The sequence below is a fragment of the Bactrocera tryoni genome, chromosome 4, assembly GCF_016617805.1.
Source record: "Bactrocera tryoni isolate S06 chromosome 4, CSIRO_BtryS06_freeze2, whole genome shotgun sequence".
Classification (NCBI taxonomy): domain Eukaryota; kingdom Metazoa; phylum Arthropoda; class Insecta; order Diptera; family Tephritidae; genus Bactrocera; species Bactrocera tryoni.
This window is the reverse complement of record NC_052502.1, coordinates 78,257-95,821: the sequence shown is the minus strand read 5'-3', so window position 1 is coordinate 95,821 and position 17,565 is coordinate 78,257. Positions and strand designations below refer to the sequence as shown.

At 37.1% G+C, this 17,565-nt stretch overlaps 1 protein-coding gene across 1 annotated transcript in view; it reads left to right on the top strand.

Moving 5' to 3' along the window:
• The first annotated feature begins 4,375 nt into the window (after positions 1-4,375).
• The window catches only part of LOC120773539 (plectin), a 90,945-nt gene continuing 77,755 nt past the window's right edge, over positions 4,376-17,565 (top strand). The window contains exons 1-6 of the mRNA XM_040102497.1: positions 4,376-5,026; positions 11,672-11,820; positions 15,302-15,418; positions 15,663-15,833; positions 15,993-16,249; positions 16,410-16,656. Coding sequence (XP_039958431.1) covers positions 15,304-15,418; positions 15,663-15,833; positions 15,993-16,249; positions 16,410-16,656 — 790 coding nt within the window. The 5' untranslated portion in view covers positions 4,376-5,026; positions 11,672-11,820; positions 15,302-15,303. The remainder of the gene's footprint in view (positions 5,027-11,671; positions 11,821-15,301; positions 15,419-15,662; positions 15,834-15,992; positions 16,250-16,409; positions 16,657-17,565) is intronic.

Sequence of the window (17,565 nt, the reverse complement as noted above, 5' to 3'; positions counted from 1 at the left end):
CAAATTAGTTGGCAAACACACACTAACGAGACCTCCTAATGTTATATATACAGTGAACTAGAAAACACTTTTTCAGTGAAATGTTTTGACTGTGAAGTGACTTGTCTCCTAAAGCTTTTAAGCTTCATCCAAAAAGGAGAAAAGGCTGTTTTATTAATTTTCATAATATAATTGGAATATATTTTTAAAAATTCAGTTTTCTGCAAAAAAAACCGAAAATTCAAAATGGCACCATTTTCGAAAACCAAAAAAAAAACTTTTGCAGTTTGCATAAATAGCCATTTTAAACCTCCTGAAAGTAAATTAATACATTGCATGTACATCATTGCCTCTATCATGGTTTGTAATCCACATTTTGTGTGAGTTAAGGAAGCATATTTGACCAAGATCTTCTTCATTTGACGAGCTATCTGCAAGAAATCCATCTAAGTGAAGATCAGACCATTTTCCCTACTTTTTCAAAGAAAAAACACAAAAACCTACAACTTAATGAGGAATGTTTACTCTCATTCGAAATAACATTATTTGGCATTTAAGATTTTCTCTTTAAAATGTTGGCCGAGGCTACGTCTCGTTCGAGCATTTCGACTGGTAACTGGCGAATGACACGCGTGATGCTTTGCTCCGAAGTCTGAATCGAAGCGAGATTATCCGTAGAGACTTTGGACTTTAGATATATGTATATCCAACAGTGTGATATAACACGATCTTGGTGGCCAATCGTTTGGCTTAAAACGTGAACGTGGCCGTCTGCATACCGAAATGTTCTCTAAATAAATCCATTGATTGATGCGATTTGTGGGAAGTGACGCCGTCTTGTTGAAACCAAATAAAGCGGAGATCATGAACTTCAATTTCAGGCATCAAATAATCGGTTATTATGGTCATTGACGGCTACGTTCTCATTGTCATAATTTTTAAAAATATATGAACCGATGGTTCTGGATGAAATGGCAGTTCTTTTATCTCGTCGCTTGGGAAGGTCGAGCGGCTTCATTTCTTAAATAAGCTATATTTTGTACGCGTACGCATTACCGCCAAGTCATTCCATACGTCAGTCCGAGTTGCTGCGAATGGCGCCAAATCGACTCTGCACGGTCTTTGTGTTCACTCTCAGCTACGGCTACTATATTTTCTTCACTGCGTGCAGTCTATTTGGTCGAATATTATCCAATAATGAATGCTGGGTTCACGATGGGTGATGGGCTTGCGAATAGTACGGTCAGTAGGCCGATTATGTTGACCATTAGTTGAGCGAAGCGCGCGAAACACATTCCTCACAGAAGTGAATTTTCGTAATAAACGATTTGTAAACGTTGTTCAAGCGTAGGTCGTTCTGTGATGAAATGCCAAACCATACTGAACAAAAATAACCTTACAGGTTTGACATGACTCACGCGTAATCTGTCAAAGCAAGGCTAATGAAAAATTACCTCTACTTGGATCAACTGTTATTTGTGGGAGACTTTTTTGTGCCTTCCTTTTATTTCGTAAAAATTTCGATCAGGAGACTGCGCGGACCCTTCAAGCACTGTTTGCGTTATCTGCGAGCTACTTTTTTGCATTTTCACTTGAATTATCTTTGCTGAAAGACCCAAACCATTTTATCACTACCATAGAACAGCATGGTTGCAAGTGTAATTTTGACGTAAACGAACAAAAACACGACTTCACCATTATGATTGTTCGACTAATTTTATCAATTTGTATGCGATGTTTTGGATTAAGTTCGGTTTTGGGCGTTCTTTTCAAATACTGACGGGAGCGTTTTTTACTAAGCAGATTGCGCGAGTTTTCTAATGATCACTTAATGTGTTGGTTAACAAATTGAATGAAATGCTGCTAGGTTTTATGTGAGGAGAAGTTTATTTGATAATGCTTGTGAATGAAATAAGCTTGGGTTCCATGACCCATTTCATTGATATTAACCTTATTGGTCCACCAGCTAATAAAAAATAGCGTGGGAGGCACTTTGCATCATTTAAGTGACAATGAACGACTAATTTTTGGTTTTATGGTGATTTTAAATGAGCGCTCCTATTATTTAGGGAAGCCAAAGGCAGCATCTATTGCTGAAGTTCTGGAATTGTCGAGTAGATATGTAACAGCTTTCCTATTATTTTGATAACAATTGCGTGGCTTCTGTTCGTTTTAGAGCTCTTAGTTAGGTTACCGTGTCTGTAAAAACTGCGAGTATGGAGCTTGAAACGATTACTCCTGGTGGCAAATAAGTACTGTGCAGTGGCAACGATCGTTTAAGCACGAGAAATGATCGTGTAGGAAAGATGTGATGTAGAGACGTGCTTCTTCTTGGAAAAGTTCAAGAATGTTTGCATGGGTAGCTAAAATTGTTTATAAAATCATATCGTTCGACAAAAGACATTAATTGAGTCTCATAATCCATTTTTACCACATTTGAAGTTTCACTAACTTGAACGTGCTCGTACATTTCGATGTCCAGCGTGTAGAATAATGGTCTAACGATATAGAGTTATATATGACGCGGTTATCATTAGATCATGTTCCACATCTTGCTGACTAAGCTATCAAACTGTGATAATCAATCTATCAAGTGTGTGATAATCCTTGGGTAGATACTTCTTTTAAAATACAATTCTAAATGCATTTGAAGACTTTTCTGCTGAGTTTACTTATCAAACGATCTCTGTATACCTTCCTTGAAACATGTCTTGCTGAAAAGGCAACTTCTACTATTTGAAATGTAGCCAGTTTTCTGATATTTCACTATTCAGATGTTCTAGTAAATATAAATTAGTTACTGTTGATTGATTTCCATGTTTTAAGACAAAGCTTAGCTTAGGTTAATCTAAATCACGATAGATCGGTTTTGGTTCTTAGTAATACCTGATCGAGTGCCGTTGCGAAGTTCATGAAGAGTAGTTATTCAATAGGTTTTGTGGTCACTAACGATACCCCTTCCAGTGCTCCATATAGTGGTGCCTCCGAATGCTTGAAGCGATGCCTTGCTAATGCGGGATAGTTGCTCCATTGTTTCCGTAGTACCCGGCGCTTAACATACTCTCGATCTGTCAGCCCCTTTCTGCAAGCGTGCACCACCATCAGTCTTCGACGAGTGAGCATTCCAAGTATGTTCATACAGTCCCTTCTATCGAGTGCAAGTGCAAACTTTGTGCACTATATTTATGATCTAACGCTTTAGAAATGACTTTTGCAGATCCTGTCGGTCCAGATCGTCGCATAGACAATAAATGGGCTTATCAATATTGGTCACGTTTTCGGATGATTGGTGATCTTGTCCGCTATGCCATTGTGACCTTACACCCATTAGAAACGAAGCCGCTTGTTCTTAGCGCTAATCTCCACTGCCGCCCTGCCGCCTCCCAGGATACTTTTATGCAAAACGAGGTTATTGTCATGATATGTTGCTCGGCTGTCCAAGTAGATATTAACTCAGGAGTTGCCTGCTGATATGTTCGAGGCTAGCTGCGCGGCATAATTATCGTCCCCCTCTAATCAACCAAGTAATCCATACCATGGCCAAAAATAGTAAGACTTTTTTTGTAATTTTAAATTTCGTACTTCATTATTTAAAATTTACACCGTCTCTATAAAAATAACTCCCCTTGGCTCCAATCCAATTGTGCCAACGTTTTTTCCACTCCTCGAAAATATTGTTAAAGTCAATTTCCGGAATAGCTTTGTGGGTTTAATGTCTTCAATGGACTAAAAACGGTTTCCCCGGAGCGGTGGTTTGAGTTTGCTGAATAGCCAGAAGTCACACGGAGCTAAAACAGGATAATACGGCGTTCGCCGCACGATATTTGTTGAAGATTGCGCGAAAAACCAACGAAGAATCAATGCAGTATGTGACGATGCTTATCTTGGTGTAAAAAGCAAGAGTTATCGGCCCATAATTCATGCTTCTTTTTACGAATAGCTTCGGGCAAATGACACACAACAATCAAATAGTATTTCTTGTTCACAGTTTGGCTGGTCGGAAAGAATTCGGAGTGCGCCACACCGTCGATTCTCAAGTTCCCAACCCTCTCTGAATAATTTGTTCCAATCAAAAACATTTGTTCACGATAAACAATTATCAATGAAGGCCTTTTCCAACATTCCGAAAGTTTCAGGTTTCCCAGAGAAATTTAAAACAAAAGTCTTACTATTTTTTGACCACTGTACTTCGAGGAATTTTAGTTTTGCAGAATTTTGGTTTTGATTTCATCTGCTCGTTGTATCCGTACATGTTATGCTAAAACTGATGATTACTTAAAAAGTCATCGCCATTTTATATTAATTAGCCTTTAGCTTGCTTTAGCAGACAATGCAGAATACAGTTTGCGTTTTCGTTCATGCTGTCGTATTTCTTTTTGTTACATTTGCAGATTGAAAAACGTGACAGATACAATATCAAAGAAAAAAAACAAAAGCAAAAGCAAATAATACATAAAGGAAGCAAACAAAAGAGTATCTAAAACAAAACAAATTACAAAATCACTCTGTAAACGTTGTACTTAGCACCCAATCGGGCTTAAACTAGGATCAGTTTTTTGAAACTTCTTAACGAATTAAACAGAAACCAAAACAAAAACAAAAAAAAACAGAAAAAACTAAAATAATTTCAAATTATTAAAGCAGATTTATATAGTTACTTTTTGCGTCGCCTTATAAAAACTAATCGCACATATTCGTACATATATACACACATACTCACATATATATATACAAGCATAGAAGCTACTGTACTCGTCGTGTATGTGAAAGCGGAGAGGAGCAGAGCGAAAAAGAAAACATAAAACAAGAGAGTAGACGAAATTCACGAAAACAAGAAAAACATATAGCCGAACAGAACACATAACCTGAGCAGTGTGAAGCGAGAGAGAAACCGCGGACCGACCGCGGCAGATTATGTCACGAGACGATTACAATCCTGTAACTAGCTCTGGTGTTCGTAGCCCGGGTCGCTCAAGGCGGCTCACGGAATTGCCAACTGTAGATCGGTCGCCATCACGAGACTACGGTGCACGTGGAAGTCCCCTAGGTGAAGACCAAATATTAAAAGTGATATTTTCCAGCAATTAAATTATTAGTTAATTACATAAACTTACAGACATATGTATGTATGATTTGAGATGTTTTCGTTTTTTGAGTTGTAGCCGCTGATAATGTATATGAGTTGAGACCAGTGCAAAATGCAAATAGAGCAATTATGATTTTATTGAAGCAGGATTTCAATGCAAGACTGCACGCAAGGCAAATTTGTGTTTAACTAGTCATTAAATTGCACTTAGTATACTATTAAGATATGTATTAAGAGTATTGACGCCTAAGCTATAACATACGAAGAAGTTGTGTTATGTTAAGTTGCTAGTCCATTCGCACCCGACACGACAGATCAACTGGTTTGCTCCGCATAGAACTTTGAAAGTAATATATTGTATGGAATGTGTTACAGAAATGGCAAAGAAATTGAACTTTTTTGAACGTAATCGCCTCTAATATGTACTTTCGATCCGTTTATAAGTATATTATAAGACATTTTTTGTACTAAAGCTATTTTGAGCGTGTTCGATTCGTTACGGCTTTAGTCGGTAGTTATAAACTCTACTCTCTTTGTAAACGTTGCTAGCAAAAGCAACAGTTAATTTATATAGTTGGGTGAAAGTTGTATGAAACACCGACCGCTAAATATAGGGTGTTTTTTTACATGTGGTTTTCTGGAAGAAATAATTAAATGTTATGGCCAAGAATTTGACTTTATAATAAATATAAGGCTCTGCCATTATGACGCCCGCGACTGGTCTAATTTTCACACACTTCCTCTTAAACCGCAAGATCTTGGAGTGTAATGTGCTCACCAAAGGTTGCCTTCAATAAATTGATTGTTTCGTTGGCTGTATGGCATGTGCCACCGCCTTTTGAGGCTCCTTCCTTCAATTCAGGCATGAAAAGTCATTATATATGGCTCTGTAGCCCCATTGACTGTAGCATTATGGACAGAAGATTTTGGAAGAAATATTTACTAATGAGTTCCTCTAGCCATAGGCACAAAACAGTTACTCTTTAAAGATGTAGCGTCGTCTCAACAACGGCTTGTGTGCTAACCAAACCAAACCATTTAACCAAAAGTGACCTTTATTCACCGAAAGTGGTTCTCGCCTGATATTCGTTCGGCAAAATCGTCCATAAAGTGGATGGGCCTAGCCATAATTGTTGAGGGTGATAGCGGATGGATTCATTCGGGTTTTCTACAATACTCTATTTCACAAATTTACGACTCTGCTGGGCGATTATGTCCACCGAATATTGGACGCTGTGTGCAAAGCATCGTGCGAACCGAACCATTATTTAGGTAATAAGTTAGCACGATGTTCAAGCGTTATTCGGAAGTTAGTCCGCTCATTATGAAATGGCAGTCCAAACTGAGTAAAAATTAAATAACGTCTGTCAAAAAGACCAATACCGCAAAAATGATTGCCGAATTGAAAACCACATGCTAAAAAAATAGCCTTCAAATATTCGATTGCTGTTTTATATCAGCCAATGATTATTTTACTATTTGGCATTAAATAACTTGTGACACTTGTCTCCTCTCTCTAAAAGGAGATGTTGCTCCAATGTTAATTAGAACCCTTACTTTCTTTCTACTTTAAGAAGTTAAATTGGACCGCCACGATACATTACATGATCAAAAGGGCAAATCTTCAGATTTATTTTCGTCTAAAACCAATATTCTGAAATAAAACAAAATTTGCTCAATATTTAGTCAAAAATGTAATATAACGGTAGTTAGTGGGAAGCCCAATTGAAGACTTATTGAATTTCCTTTTTATTCTTGCACTGATTCTTTTTACATCCTCTAGGTTTTACTCAACTAATTAGAACCTTAACTCGCCTTCATTAACCGAAACTTGCATTAATCCATTTACAAAGCGAACACTTCCGAAAGGTTCCGATTAGCATTTCCGAATAGAAATTTCAGGTTTCAAATGTAGCTACAAATAGAGCAAAATTGGAGATTACAAAAACCCTGCTTTCTCGGCAGCTATTATTAAATATTATGTTGCTAAGACGTCTTAAGCTATTTGGTTTAACCGCATGTCTGTCAAATGTTTACACCAACTTCAACCAGCGACTTTATATGTAATTTCGTATTTTTTGTTTATTTGTTATTATTACCTTGATGTTTATTGGTTTAAACTTGAGGTAATGACTTCAACCTCTATTTCACAACTGACTCGCGTGAAAGTGGCTTTAGTTTTTGAACCTCAGAAATGTCCTCATATAGTTCATATTAGGTGCCCAACTAACATCGTTTAGACGTGACTATTATCGAGTTCGATTCGAACAAAGATCTACTGAGCTATCGAGACGGCATCTGAAACTGAGGGTCATTCCAATCCATATCTTTTCTTTCCAGTCACAAGAGATCATAGCTCATTCGGCTGTAGCTCTTTCCAGTCACAAGAGGTCATAGCTCATTCGCCTGTAGTACTAAGTACTAAGTATGGAGCGAAATATTTATAGTTGATTTTTTTCTTGGAAATTTTTCTTGTGATTACTACTAGTTTCTGTTACACAATCCGAGCCAAACTTTTTACCTTTGAGCACCGAGTGGCCTATGCGAACCTCAATATATCATTGCGGTTTTATTTGATATTATCAAAATCAAGATTAAGAAATATGAAATCTCTGATGAATAATAAAAACCGTTCCAACAAAAGCACTAAATTGACCTAGAAATAAATTCAATATGCGACAACGGTTTCCGAAGCGCAGCGAGATTCTCACAAACGTCAAAATTTCAAAATGGCTCGGAAGTATTTTGGTGCAACAAATTCTACTTAAAGTGATAACATTGCCATTATCTTTACCGCTTTATGTTTAGCGGTATGCTTTAACTCTGGCAATTGGGCGTGTCTTAACTTCTCTTCTCCTGCCGTTAAGTAAAAAACAAAAAGAACAGAGAAAATCGGACGCATAGCGAATTGGTGGTGAATTGGATTGAAATTTTTAATTGAGCATCTAAATTAAGAGTTATTATGTTTACAATATCTACTGTCATATATTTTCCATACAAACGCGTGCACACGTGACCATGCGCTGCGCTGGCGTATTACGTTGTTTGCGTTCACGCACCGACAGATTTCGCAGTGAGGCCATGAATCAATATGCACAAACACACACACACATACAAAATTTATTGAAGCCCATTAAAAGTGATTTCCGCCAAACAACGCGCGTTTGTGTGTGCGTGTGCGTGCGCGTTTTGCGCATTTGACCTCGCCGCGTGGCATGTCAATGATTGTTTCGAAAATATATGAACGTAAAATATGCATAATTATATTGGAAATTTTATTAACCCGTAAAAATAATGCCAAATTCTTATGTATGTATGTATGTATTGGTATTTATGGTATTTATGGTACGTACGTAATTGCTTATGTGCAGCAGGGAACACATGGAATTGGCTTGTGACGTTGTTTCAATATAACGGAATTCAAATATTTTACTTACCGTTAAAATGCAAATAACTTTGCGACACTGACAGTTATAAATTGCACAACAACAGTTTTCAAAATATTAAATTAATATTAATGTATAGTTTATAGCAATTAATTTAGTGCATATTTTATTTCCTTCCATTTTCATTTATGTCTCTTTTATAAAATTTACTGATGGCAGAGTTTTTGGTGAAAATGAGAGTAGTTTAATTAATTGATAAGGTTATAACGGAAGCTGCTCGGGATAATAAAGAATACAAATTATATAAAGTGTGTTTTTTTAATGTGGCTTTCAAGGAGAAATAAAAAAATATTTAAAGCTATTAACAATTTACCATTATTATAATGATAAGGTTTTGTCATTATGCTTCGAAAATTGTTTGAGACAAGTAAGCACTGCGACTGGTCCGAGCCAGGAGTCCTAATTCTGGACCACTTTTTCTAACAATTGGGTCAAATGTCAGCAATAATACTTCGAATATTCTCTTCCAAGGCATCAATCATGTACGGGGCTCCTGCCCATAGGGTACACCAAAATGAGAATGTAATTGCGTTTCAACAGTGGTTTACCGAATGTCATCACTACAATGGTATAATGTTTTTTAATAACGTATCCATAATGAAGCATAAGGACGAAGACAAATCAACAGGACCAACAACGAACAGATAAGCGCAACCGCGGACCACTACGGACACTTGACTTTTAATCGGCCATTGACATCCATTCAACCCAAAGTGTCCTTCATCCTTTTTCGAACCATAATTTTGGTAATACGTTTGCACGATTTGCAAACGTTTTTCCGATGTAAATTTGTTTATTATAAAGCGACAAGCCAAACAAAATACAAGGTGTTTTCCAAAGTAAACTGTACTTAAAAAAAAACAGAACAAATGGTTTTTTCGGCAAAATCAATTTATTTTATTCAAAATAGTCTCCTTCTGCTTCAATACAGCTTCAGCTAATGGCCTCTTCGTCTGCATAACGCTTTCCTTTCATGGGCAAATTCATTTTTCGAAAAGGAAGAAGTCGCACGGTACAATATCAGGTGAATACGGGGAGTTGTTAATGGTTGAAATGTGATTTTTGGTTAAATTTTCCATTTCCATGAATTCCAATGATGATTTAGGCTGATTTTTGAAGAATTCACGCACAGTTTCGATGGAATTTCCGGTGATCACGGATTTTGATTGGCCTACATGTTGATGCTCATTTATGTCCTCACGACCACTTTGAAAACGTTTAAACCACTCGTGCTCACTGCTACGGGATAGGCAATCATCGCCAAAAACTTGTTTCATCAATTAAAACGATTAGGTGAAAGTTTTACCAATTTTAAAACAAAATTTAATGTTGGTTCTTTGTTCGAAGCTCATTTTCGCACTGATAACACAAACATACTGACACTTAAAACGCAATAACTTCACTTCCAATCCAAGAAATGTCATGAAATTCTCACTGGACAATCGATAAAGATAGCAAACTCTAACGCACCAGTCGACATTTAAATAGCGCCACCAGGGGCGCTAGGTTCAAAAAGTCCTGTTTACTTTGGAAAACATCTTGTATAAACAAGTAACAGCTGTTAAAAGGTCTAACTCCGAAAAGCCATTGCCTCATTAAAAATAACACGTCTAAAAACACATTTATCTATAGTTTCTGTTTAAGACCAAAGTAAATAAGTAGCTCTGGACATAAATATATTTTTAAGGAAGCATGCGTAGGTAAACGATTATAAATATCGTGCCGAAAGACCTTTGTCCGTATCTGACACCAACTTGAGTTGAGCTGTTTTGCTAGTCGCTCCCATAAACATCACATACAAGGTCTGACGCAAAAGAAACAGGACGTTAAAAAAACAACAAAAAATTAATATTTTCCAAAGTTATATTTTTTTATTCAAAGTAGTTTCCTTGTGCTTCGATACATTTAATATTTGCTCTTTGCATTTTACGACCGATGACCAAAAGCTGCTGTCACTTTTTGATCGATAATATCGATTGTAGTAATCCAATTGTCTTAAAAATTTTTACGAAATGTCAACAAGAGATCATGCTTTTTATTTCATATACCCACCAATAGGTGGCGCCACCAGAAACAGTTATATTTAAAAAGTTCTGTCTCTTTTGCGACAGACCTTGTATGTTCTCACAGGCATTTTGATGCTGATATCTAAACAGGAGTTCTCTTTAGGCACAAAATACTGAAGGCAATTTGGTCACCATTTATAATTTGTATACCCTGAACCCTATATTTAGTTTGCTACGAAGTTTGTGACACTCAGAAGCAAATGTCTGAGGTCATATAAAGTATATAAGCATGCATGGTATATAAACTTCGTGACGAGTTGGGTGACTTAGCTGTGTCCGTCTGTCTGTATACACGCGGATTACTCAGTAGTTTGGTACAAGGCTTTTTCTCCCTAATAAGCTGATCACTTGTTGGAACTGCTGATATCGAACTAGCGCATATAGCTGCCATTAAACTGAACTGAACGATCAAAATCAAGTTCTTGTATGGAAAACTTTTTTTTTGTCGAGATATCTTCACGAAATTAAGCACGAATTATTGCCCAAAGCACACTGAAATATGTAAAGGAATTGTTTAGAGCGGACAACTTTATCATATATGTAGCTGTCGTACAAACTGAAGGCACAAAATCGAGCTCTTGTTTTGAAGAATCTTTATTTGTGTATTTTTTCCTTGTTTCAATCAACTTCACTATAAACTCTCTCCATCAGTAAATTGTTGCAGTATAGTCGTAAATTTAATTATAATAATATTGTTTTTGTTGTTTACAATAGTTATACATCATAGAATAATTGCTACGTAGTCAAGTAAGAGTTTTCGCAGTCGTTTACTTTTAAGTTTAAGTAAATAAATCGAATTGAACTATTATTGTATATGAACATAAACTCGTACATTATAATTTATGATATTGTTTTCTTTGAATAACGAACGATTGCAAACTTGAACCTAATATTCATTTTATCTTACATCACGCATGCGCATGAAACATTTTTCTGTTGCATTTATCATCGCTTGGCGCATACATTAACGCTTTTCGTTCGATTTCATTTCATTAATTATGTGACAATTTGTTGCCAACTAAAACACGAACACTCACACACACACACACACATACATACACATTAAAAATGCCGACTTTCATTATCGAATGTAGTTTAGAAGTAGTAAACATTCCTTCCCAATAGAGGGTGCGACGCGTTGGTTTGCTGCAAGGCGTGTCGCATACAAGTCGCCATACACTTATATAACTGTTCCTTCGTTGTGTCGTAACAAATTAAGGCGGCAAACTGGATTACAACTATGGTTAGTAAAATACATATGCCCACCCAGCAGCTCAGCCATTCATTGCATTAGCCACTCATTTACATTAATTACATCATATGTATCGTCACCTAAAATGCAAAACATCGTATCCTCAAAAATATCGAAAATGAGTTTTTTAAGGCTTACGATTTACTACATCACATTACATTTATGTAGCAAAAATTTTCAGCTTCCGCTGTCAGATATATCCAATATATAACAATTTTATAACCAAAATTAAATTTTTTTTCAATATCAGGTGTTTCTCTTATCTCGTTTTTCTTTCGCCTGTAAACTTATGAAAAGCGATGTTAAGATATTTTGCATTTTCAGTGACGATATGCTGGGGTGGGCAAGAAAAAAAAAATTACCAAAAAATTCTGGTTGTCACTTACGATTTAAGGTTGGATTTTGAGCTCGAATAGCTTTTGAACAAGTCGACTTTTGCAAACAATTATCAACTGACCTTTTTGTAGATCTTTAAATTTCCAACAAGAATTAGTTTTCAGACTTACTAAACAATAATTTTTTGAAATGCATTAAACTTCAAAAAAAAAAAATAATAAATAAATAAAAAACAATACCCCTGTGTTCTGAGAATTAAAAATATAAAGAGCTTACACTTTACCAGAATTTCATTTCCTACTTTCCAGCCGTATTTTCAGGGTAGATTAGATTAGAGTAACAAACGTGGAATGCACCGCGCCTTATGTTGTGCCCTCTCCCAGCTCACAAAGACTCTCCTAGCCGCAGCATATTGATTCAGTGTAGCCAAGGAAAATCTACAAAGTATTTGGCCGATTCTTATAACTATACATATGTATGTCTAAAGTCTGCTGCTTACAAACACTAACAGAGCAAGCTGAAGTTTAAATTTATTTAAAAAGTGATTGAAATTTCGTTTCAGCGTGTTAGCATTCTTCGATTGCTCACTTAACACTTTGACCCCGCGTGTACCACCGGTGGACATTTATGTTTTGACGATTTGGGACAATGTGACCACCCGTGGACATTGGTGCATTTTCATTATGGGACAATGTGACCACCGCTGGTCACAAAAAAAAAATAAAAAAACAACAAAAATGCATTTGGTTTATCAAATATAAATATCACAAAGTCACCTCAATCGCAAAAAATCAATAAAACTAAGTAAACAATCAATAAAACAAAAACAAACAAACCAGCTTGTCAACTAAAGCACAACCCTTCGTCAGCATGCGGTCCACCGGTACAGAAAAAAAATGACCACGGGTGGGTACGCGGGCCTCAAAGTGTTAATATCTTAACTCCACATATGTATGTACATAGTTGTAATGTGACATGCGACCCTTTAGTACGCTCGCGCAATAATCTTTCGAGGTGATGAGGGATACTGCGTATACTTTAACTTCATCAATGAATATTATATTAACTCTATTGAATCTTCCTAGATAGACTAAACTTGGGGGAAGTTCAATAACTTTCAGGTTTCTGTCAAATACATCAGGGTGAACAGTAGAGCAAGCCTCTTTCACTTTACCAAAATAATGAAGCAGTAGCATGCTTAATCGGATGAACCAAAGAGCTGAATAATTTGGTTAGATTGTTTCGTTAATGGAACTTGACGATTTCCACCCACAAAATACTTCAATTTCAATTGATTTTCAAACAAGGGAGTAAAATTTTACTTTTTTTTTAATGAAATGGTAATAAAAAACGTTTGCAATATGTTATGTGGGTAGTTAACGGGTCACTAATAAGGTAGTAAAAGTAAGTAGTAGCTCTTCCATCAATGATTTTAACCTGCTTAGACCGTCTTTAAGTGCAGAAACGGACCCGAAGAGAGTTAAGACTTATATTACTTAGGTAGAAGTGCAGCCCTATCGGGCTCAATTAGCACTTGATGCGCCATTTTGATATTTATATTACTTACTATATGTATATATGTTGCAGTGGCAATAAATCCTTGGAAGACAAGTTGAGTCGATTTAACCATGTCCGCCTAACCGTCCGTCTGTATATGTTTCTCAGATTCGCGATATCAGTCTGAAATTTTGAAAACGTCATTTTCCCTTTAAGAAGTTGCTGTTTTGCCGGAATCGCCGATATCGCATATAGCTGGCATATAGCTGTCATACAAACTGTCCGTTTCAACTCAAGTCCTTGTTTGGAAATTGTTGTTTTGACAATATATCTACACGATGAAATATTCGAGCATATTTTTCAGATCAGATTACTATAGCTTACTGCCATTCAAACTGACTGAACAAAGATCAGAATAAAGTGCTTTCTATACCCCTATTTGCTATAAAGAATGCATCTGTGAAGCGTATTATAGCATCGTTTGAGCCGAAATGAAAGCTTTTTCTTGTTTCTAATAACCTGAACGCAAGCAGAAATTTAATAAACCTGATAGTGGCCTTATCAATGATTGAAACTATGACGGGTCACTCTTTTAGCTCCTCAATATAAACGGCAATGTTTGGGTAGCGCTTAAGGCCGCCGAGCAAATTTTAGTTAAGTCGACTCTGTTCCTAGCGCGGAAGTAGAAAGTCATTATTCGCTGAGCTTGTTTTTCTGCCAGCGGCGGCCCTTATCGAAATAATAAAATTACTGTTTACATCCAATGTTCCTTTAAAGTGGAACTCGATAATATCGCTCTGACGTACCACACGCCGTTATTCATTGCAAGAAAGGCAATCCCAAAGCAATAATTTAAATATCCAGAGGGAGGTCAACCAGCAGTAGTTTTCCGCAGGCAAACACGCACGTTGGCGCAAACTTACAAACACCGCCACACAAGTTTCATTATTTTTGAAAATAACGCTCTCAGTACAGGAAGAGTTCAATGCACGCCCATCACATGAGCATTGCCAACATGCACACGCACACATACACACACACACACTTACCGCTTTTTCCAATTAGTTAAACTGTAAAAAGTGTATAGAGAACTTTTAGTGGCCTATTTTTGTTTCAGTGCTCCGTTAGTATTCCCATTAATTAAAAGCCTTTTGTTTTGTTGCAAAATTTCATCAACCAGCAACAACATACTCATACTCGTACAAACATGATAGCGTTGCCATGTATATTTGCATATAATTTTCGTTTAGCCTTTAAAATTTTAATTTTGTTTATTACTTTCACACACATTAAAATATTTTAATATTTTGAAAGCGATCATTTAAATGCTTTGACACGTACTAGCAATTCCAGAAAAATGCGATAAATCCCCAATGCACTGTTTATTTTGATACGTTACCTAGTTCCACACTGAATCACCCATCCAAGCCCAAAAATGAAATGAAAACGCCTTTAGCAGCGAACACCAGCAAATGACACCGCTTACTACCCACAACTAACCACTAACCACCGACCACCGACCACCGACCATGACCACATCCATAGTCCTCTCACAATCACTTTTCTCTACTCACACGTATCACATCCCTTAGCCACATCACCCTCATTATTATCATCGTCATAATTGTGTGAATTACAGCAATGGGCAGTCCATACTATAGAGACATGGATGAGCCAACAAGTCCAGCCGGTGCGGGTCACCATCGGAGTCGGAGTGCCAGCAGACCGCCGATGTCACACGCCATGGATTATCCAAGTAAGTAAATTGTATTTCTTACACTCCAAAAACTTGGCAATTTCTCAACACTAATTTCCAGTTAACTGGCAATTAGCGTTTAACCGCTAATTACTTATAATAAACACAAAATTGATGTCATGATGCCAACTTTCAACTTAATTTGAGAAATTCGCCTATATTACCTTAATATATGTCTCTCATGAATGACTTAGGAATGCAGAATTTACTTATAAGATTTGGTATATACTTTTCTTTTGCACAGGAACCCGATACCAGTCGCTGGATCGCGGTGGCTTGGTTGATCCACACGATCGTGAATTTATACCCATACGTGAGCCACGCGATCGCTCACGCGATAGGTCTCTCGAGAGAGGATTGTATTTGGAGGACGAGTTGTACGGACGCTCGGCGCGACAGAGCCCCAATCCTATAGGTAAGTGCTTTGAAATGTGACAGGGTTCAAATTTGGACTATATTCGAGTAACGTGGACCAGCAATGAAATCCTAAAATTATATAAAAATGACTACTGATGAGATACTTTCTTAACTGCCTTCAAACGCACTGTACTTTTTATGATTTTGCTTCCTTCAGGTTATCAAACGGGCTTACCATCATCGGATCGAGCGTATCTGGGCGATCTACAGCATCAGAATACAGATCTGCAGCGCGAATTAGGCCAACTTAAGCGAGAGTTAGAACTGACAAACCAAAAGTTGGGCAGTTCGATGCACAGCATAAAGACATTTTGGTCGCCGGAGCTGAAGAAGGAGCGAGCGTTGCGTAAAGAAGAGAGCGCCAAATACAGTTTGATTAACGACCAGCTAAAGTTGCTGAGCACGGAGAATCAAGTAAGAAACATTTGACTCCAATATACTACAATCTAGAAATACTAGCCGTAGCTTTCTGTAGCTTTAGGATATTGTATTAGGTTTATTCGCAAGAGCTATTCTAACGACTTATAAATGACACTGATCTCTAACCGTTCGTACTGTTAAACTTTTTCCTTAGAAACAAGCGATGTTGGTGCGTCAGCTGGAGGAGGAGTTACGCATGCGCATGCGACAGCCTAATATAGAAATGCAACAACAAATGGAGGCTTTGTATGCGGAAAACGATCATTTACAGCGCGAGATCAGCATATTACGTGAGACAATTAAGGATCTTGAGTGCCGCGTGGAAACACAAAAGCAAACGCTCATTGCACGCGATGAAAGTATCAAGAAATTATTGGAAATGTTGCAAACCAAGGGAATGGGTAAGTCGTTAGAAAACAATCAGAAATCTTCATATACACACATAAATCAGAACCTTGTTTTAAGGCGTACTTGTAGCTAGGTCCTATATAAACATAAATATCAAATAACATTTAAATTTTGGTCGAAAGCCTGAAGGGATTAATTCCACAGCTTGGTTTAGGTTAGATACAATTATTTTATAATTAAGGTTAGATTTAGTTATTTTATGATTATATTGAGGTTTTACACATTGTCCGGGGCTTTCAAACACGTACGAAAACATAAAAATTTGGGATAAGAACTTTGAGAACAGTTACAAATACATATATTATAACTATGGTCTGAATTTCACTAGATCCTCAAATATTTCGTATTTTGTAACTCTCACTCTGCTCCGCTTTCGAGGCTTTCGCATACCTTTCAATGGAGTTTCATTTTTAAATGGCCGGCCCCAAGCCTAGTGACAAAATCCCAGCTGAGGAACAAGTTTCATTGATCACTTTTATATAACCAGCAGACTGTTCCAAGACAGACGACCGAACCGAAACCGAGTATCTCTGCGTGTCCCCACCAAAGCTCCTTCTCTCATAGCCGTGACACCGAGTACCACACGGTTTGGTTACTGGATCTCACATAAACTTGCTAGCGTTGCGCTGGGTGCTCGATGAGGTCGCGCAAAGTATGAGTATGGTAGCTCAAGGTATTGCTTTTATAGTTGAATACCCAGAGTTACTGGCATACCTCATTTAAATCCCCATCCCTAGAGACAACCATCTAGGCTGGCAAAAGTTATCATTGAGAGTAAAAAGAACAGTTGGCGTGAAATAAAAACGTAGGATCTTATACTGAAACTTACCGATCTAAACGAGGTTAAGTCTACGAAAATTTAGCCCTTGGCCGGATAAAATTGGGTCGATTCCGGTAACGTA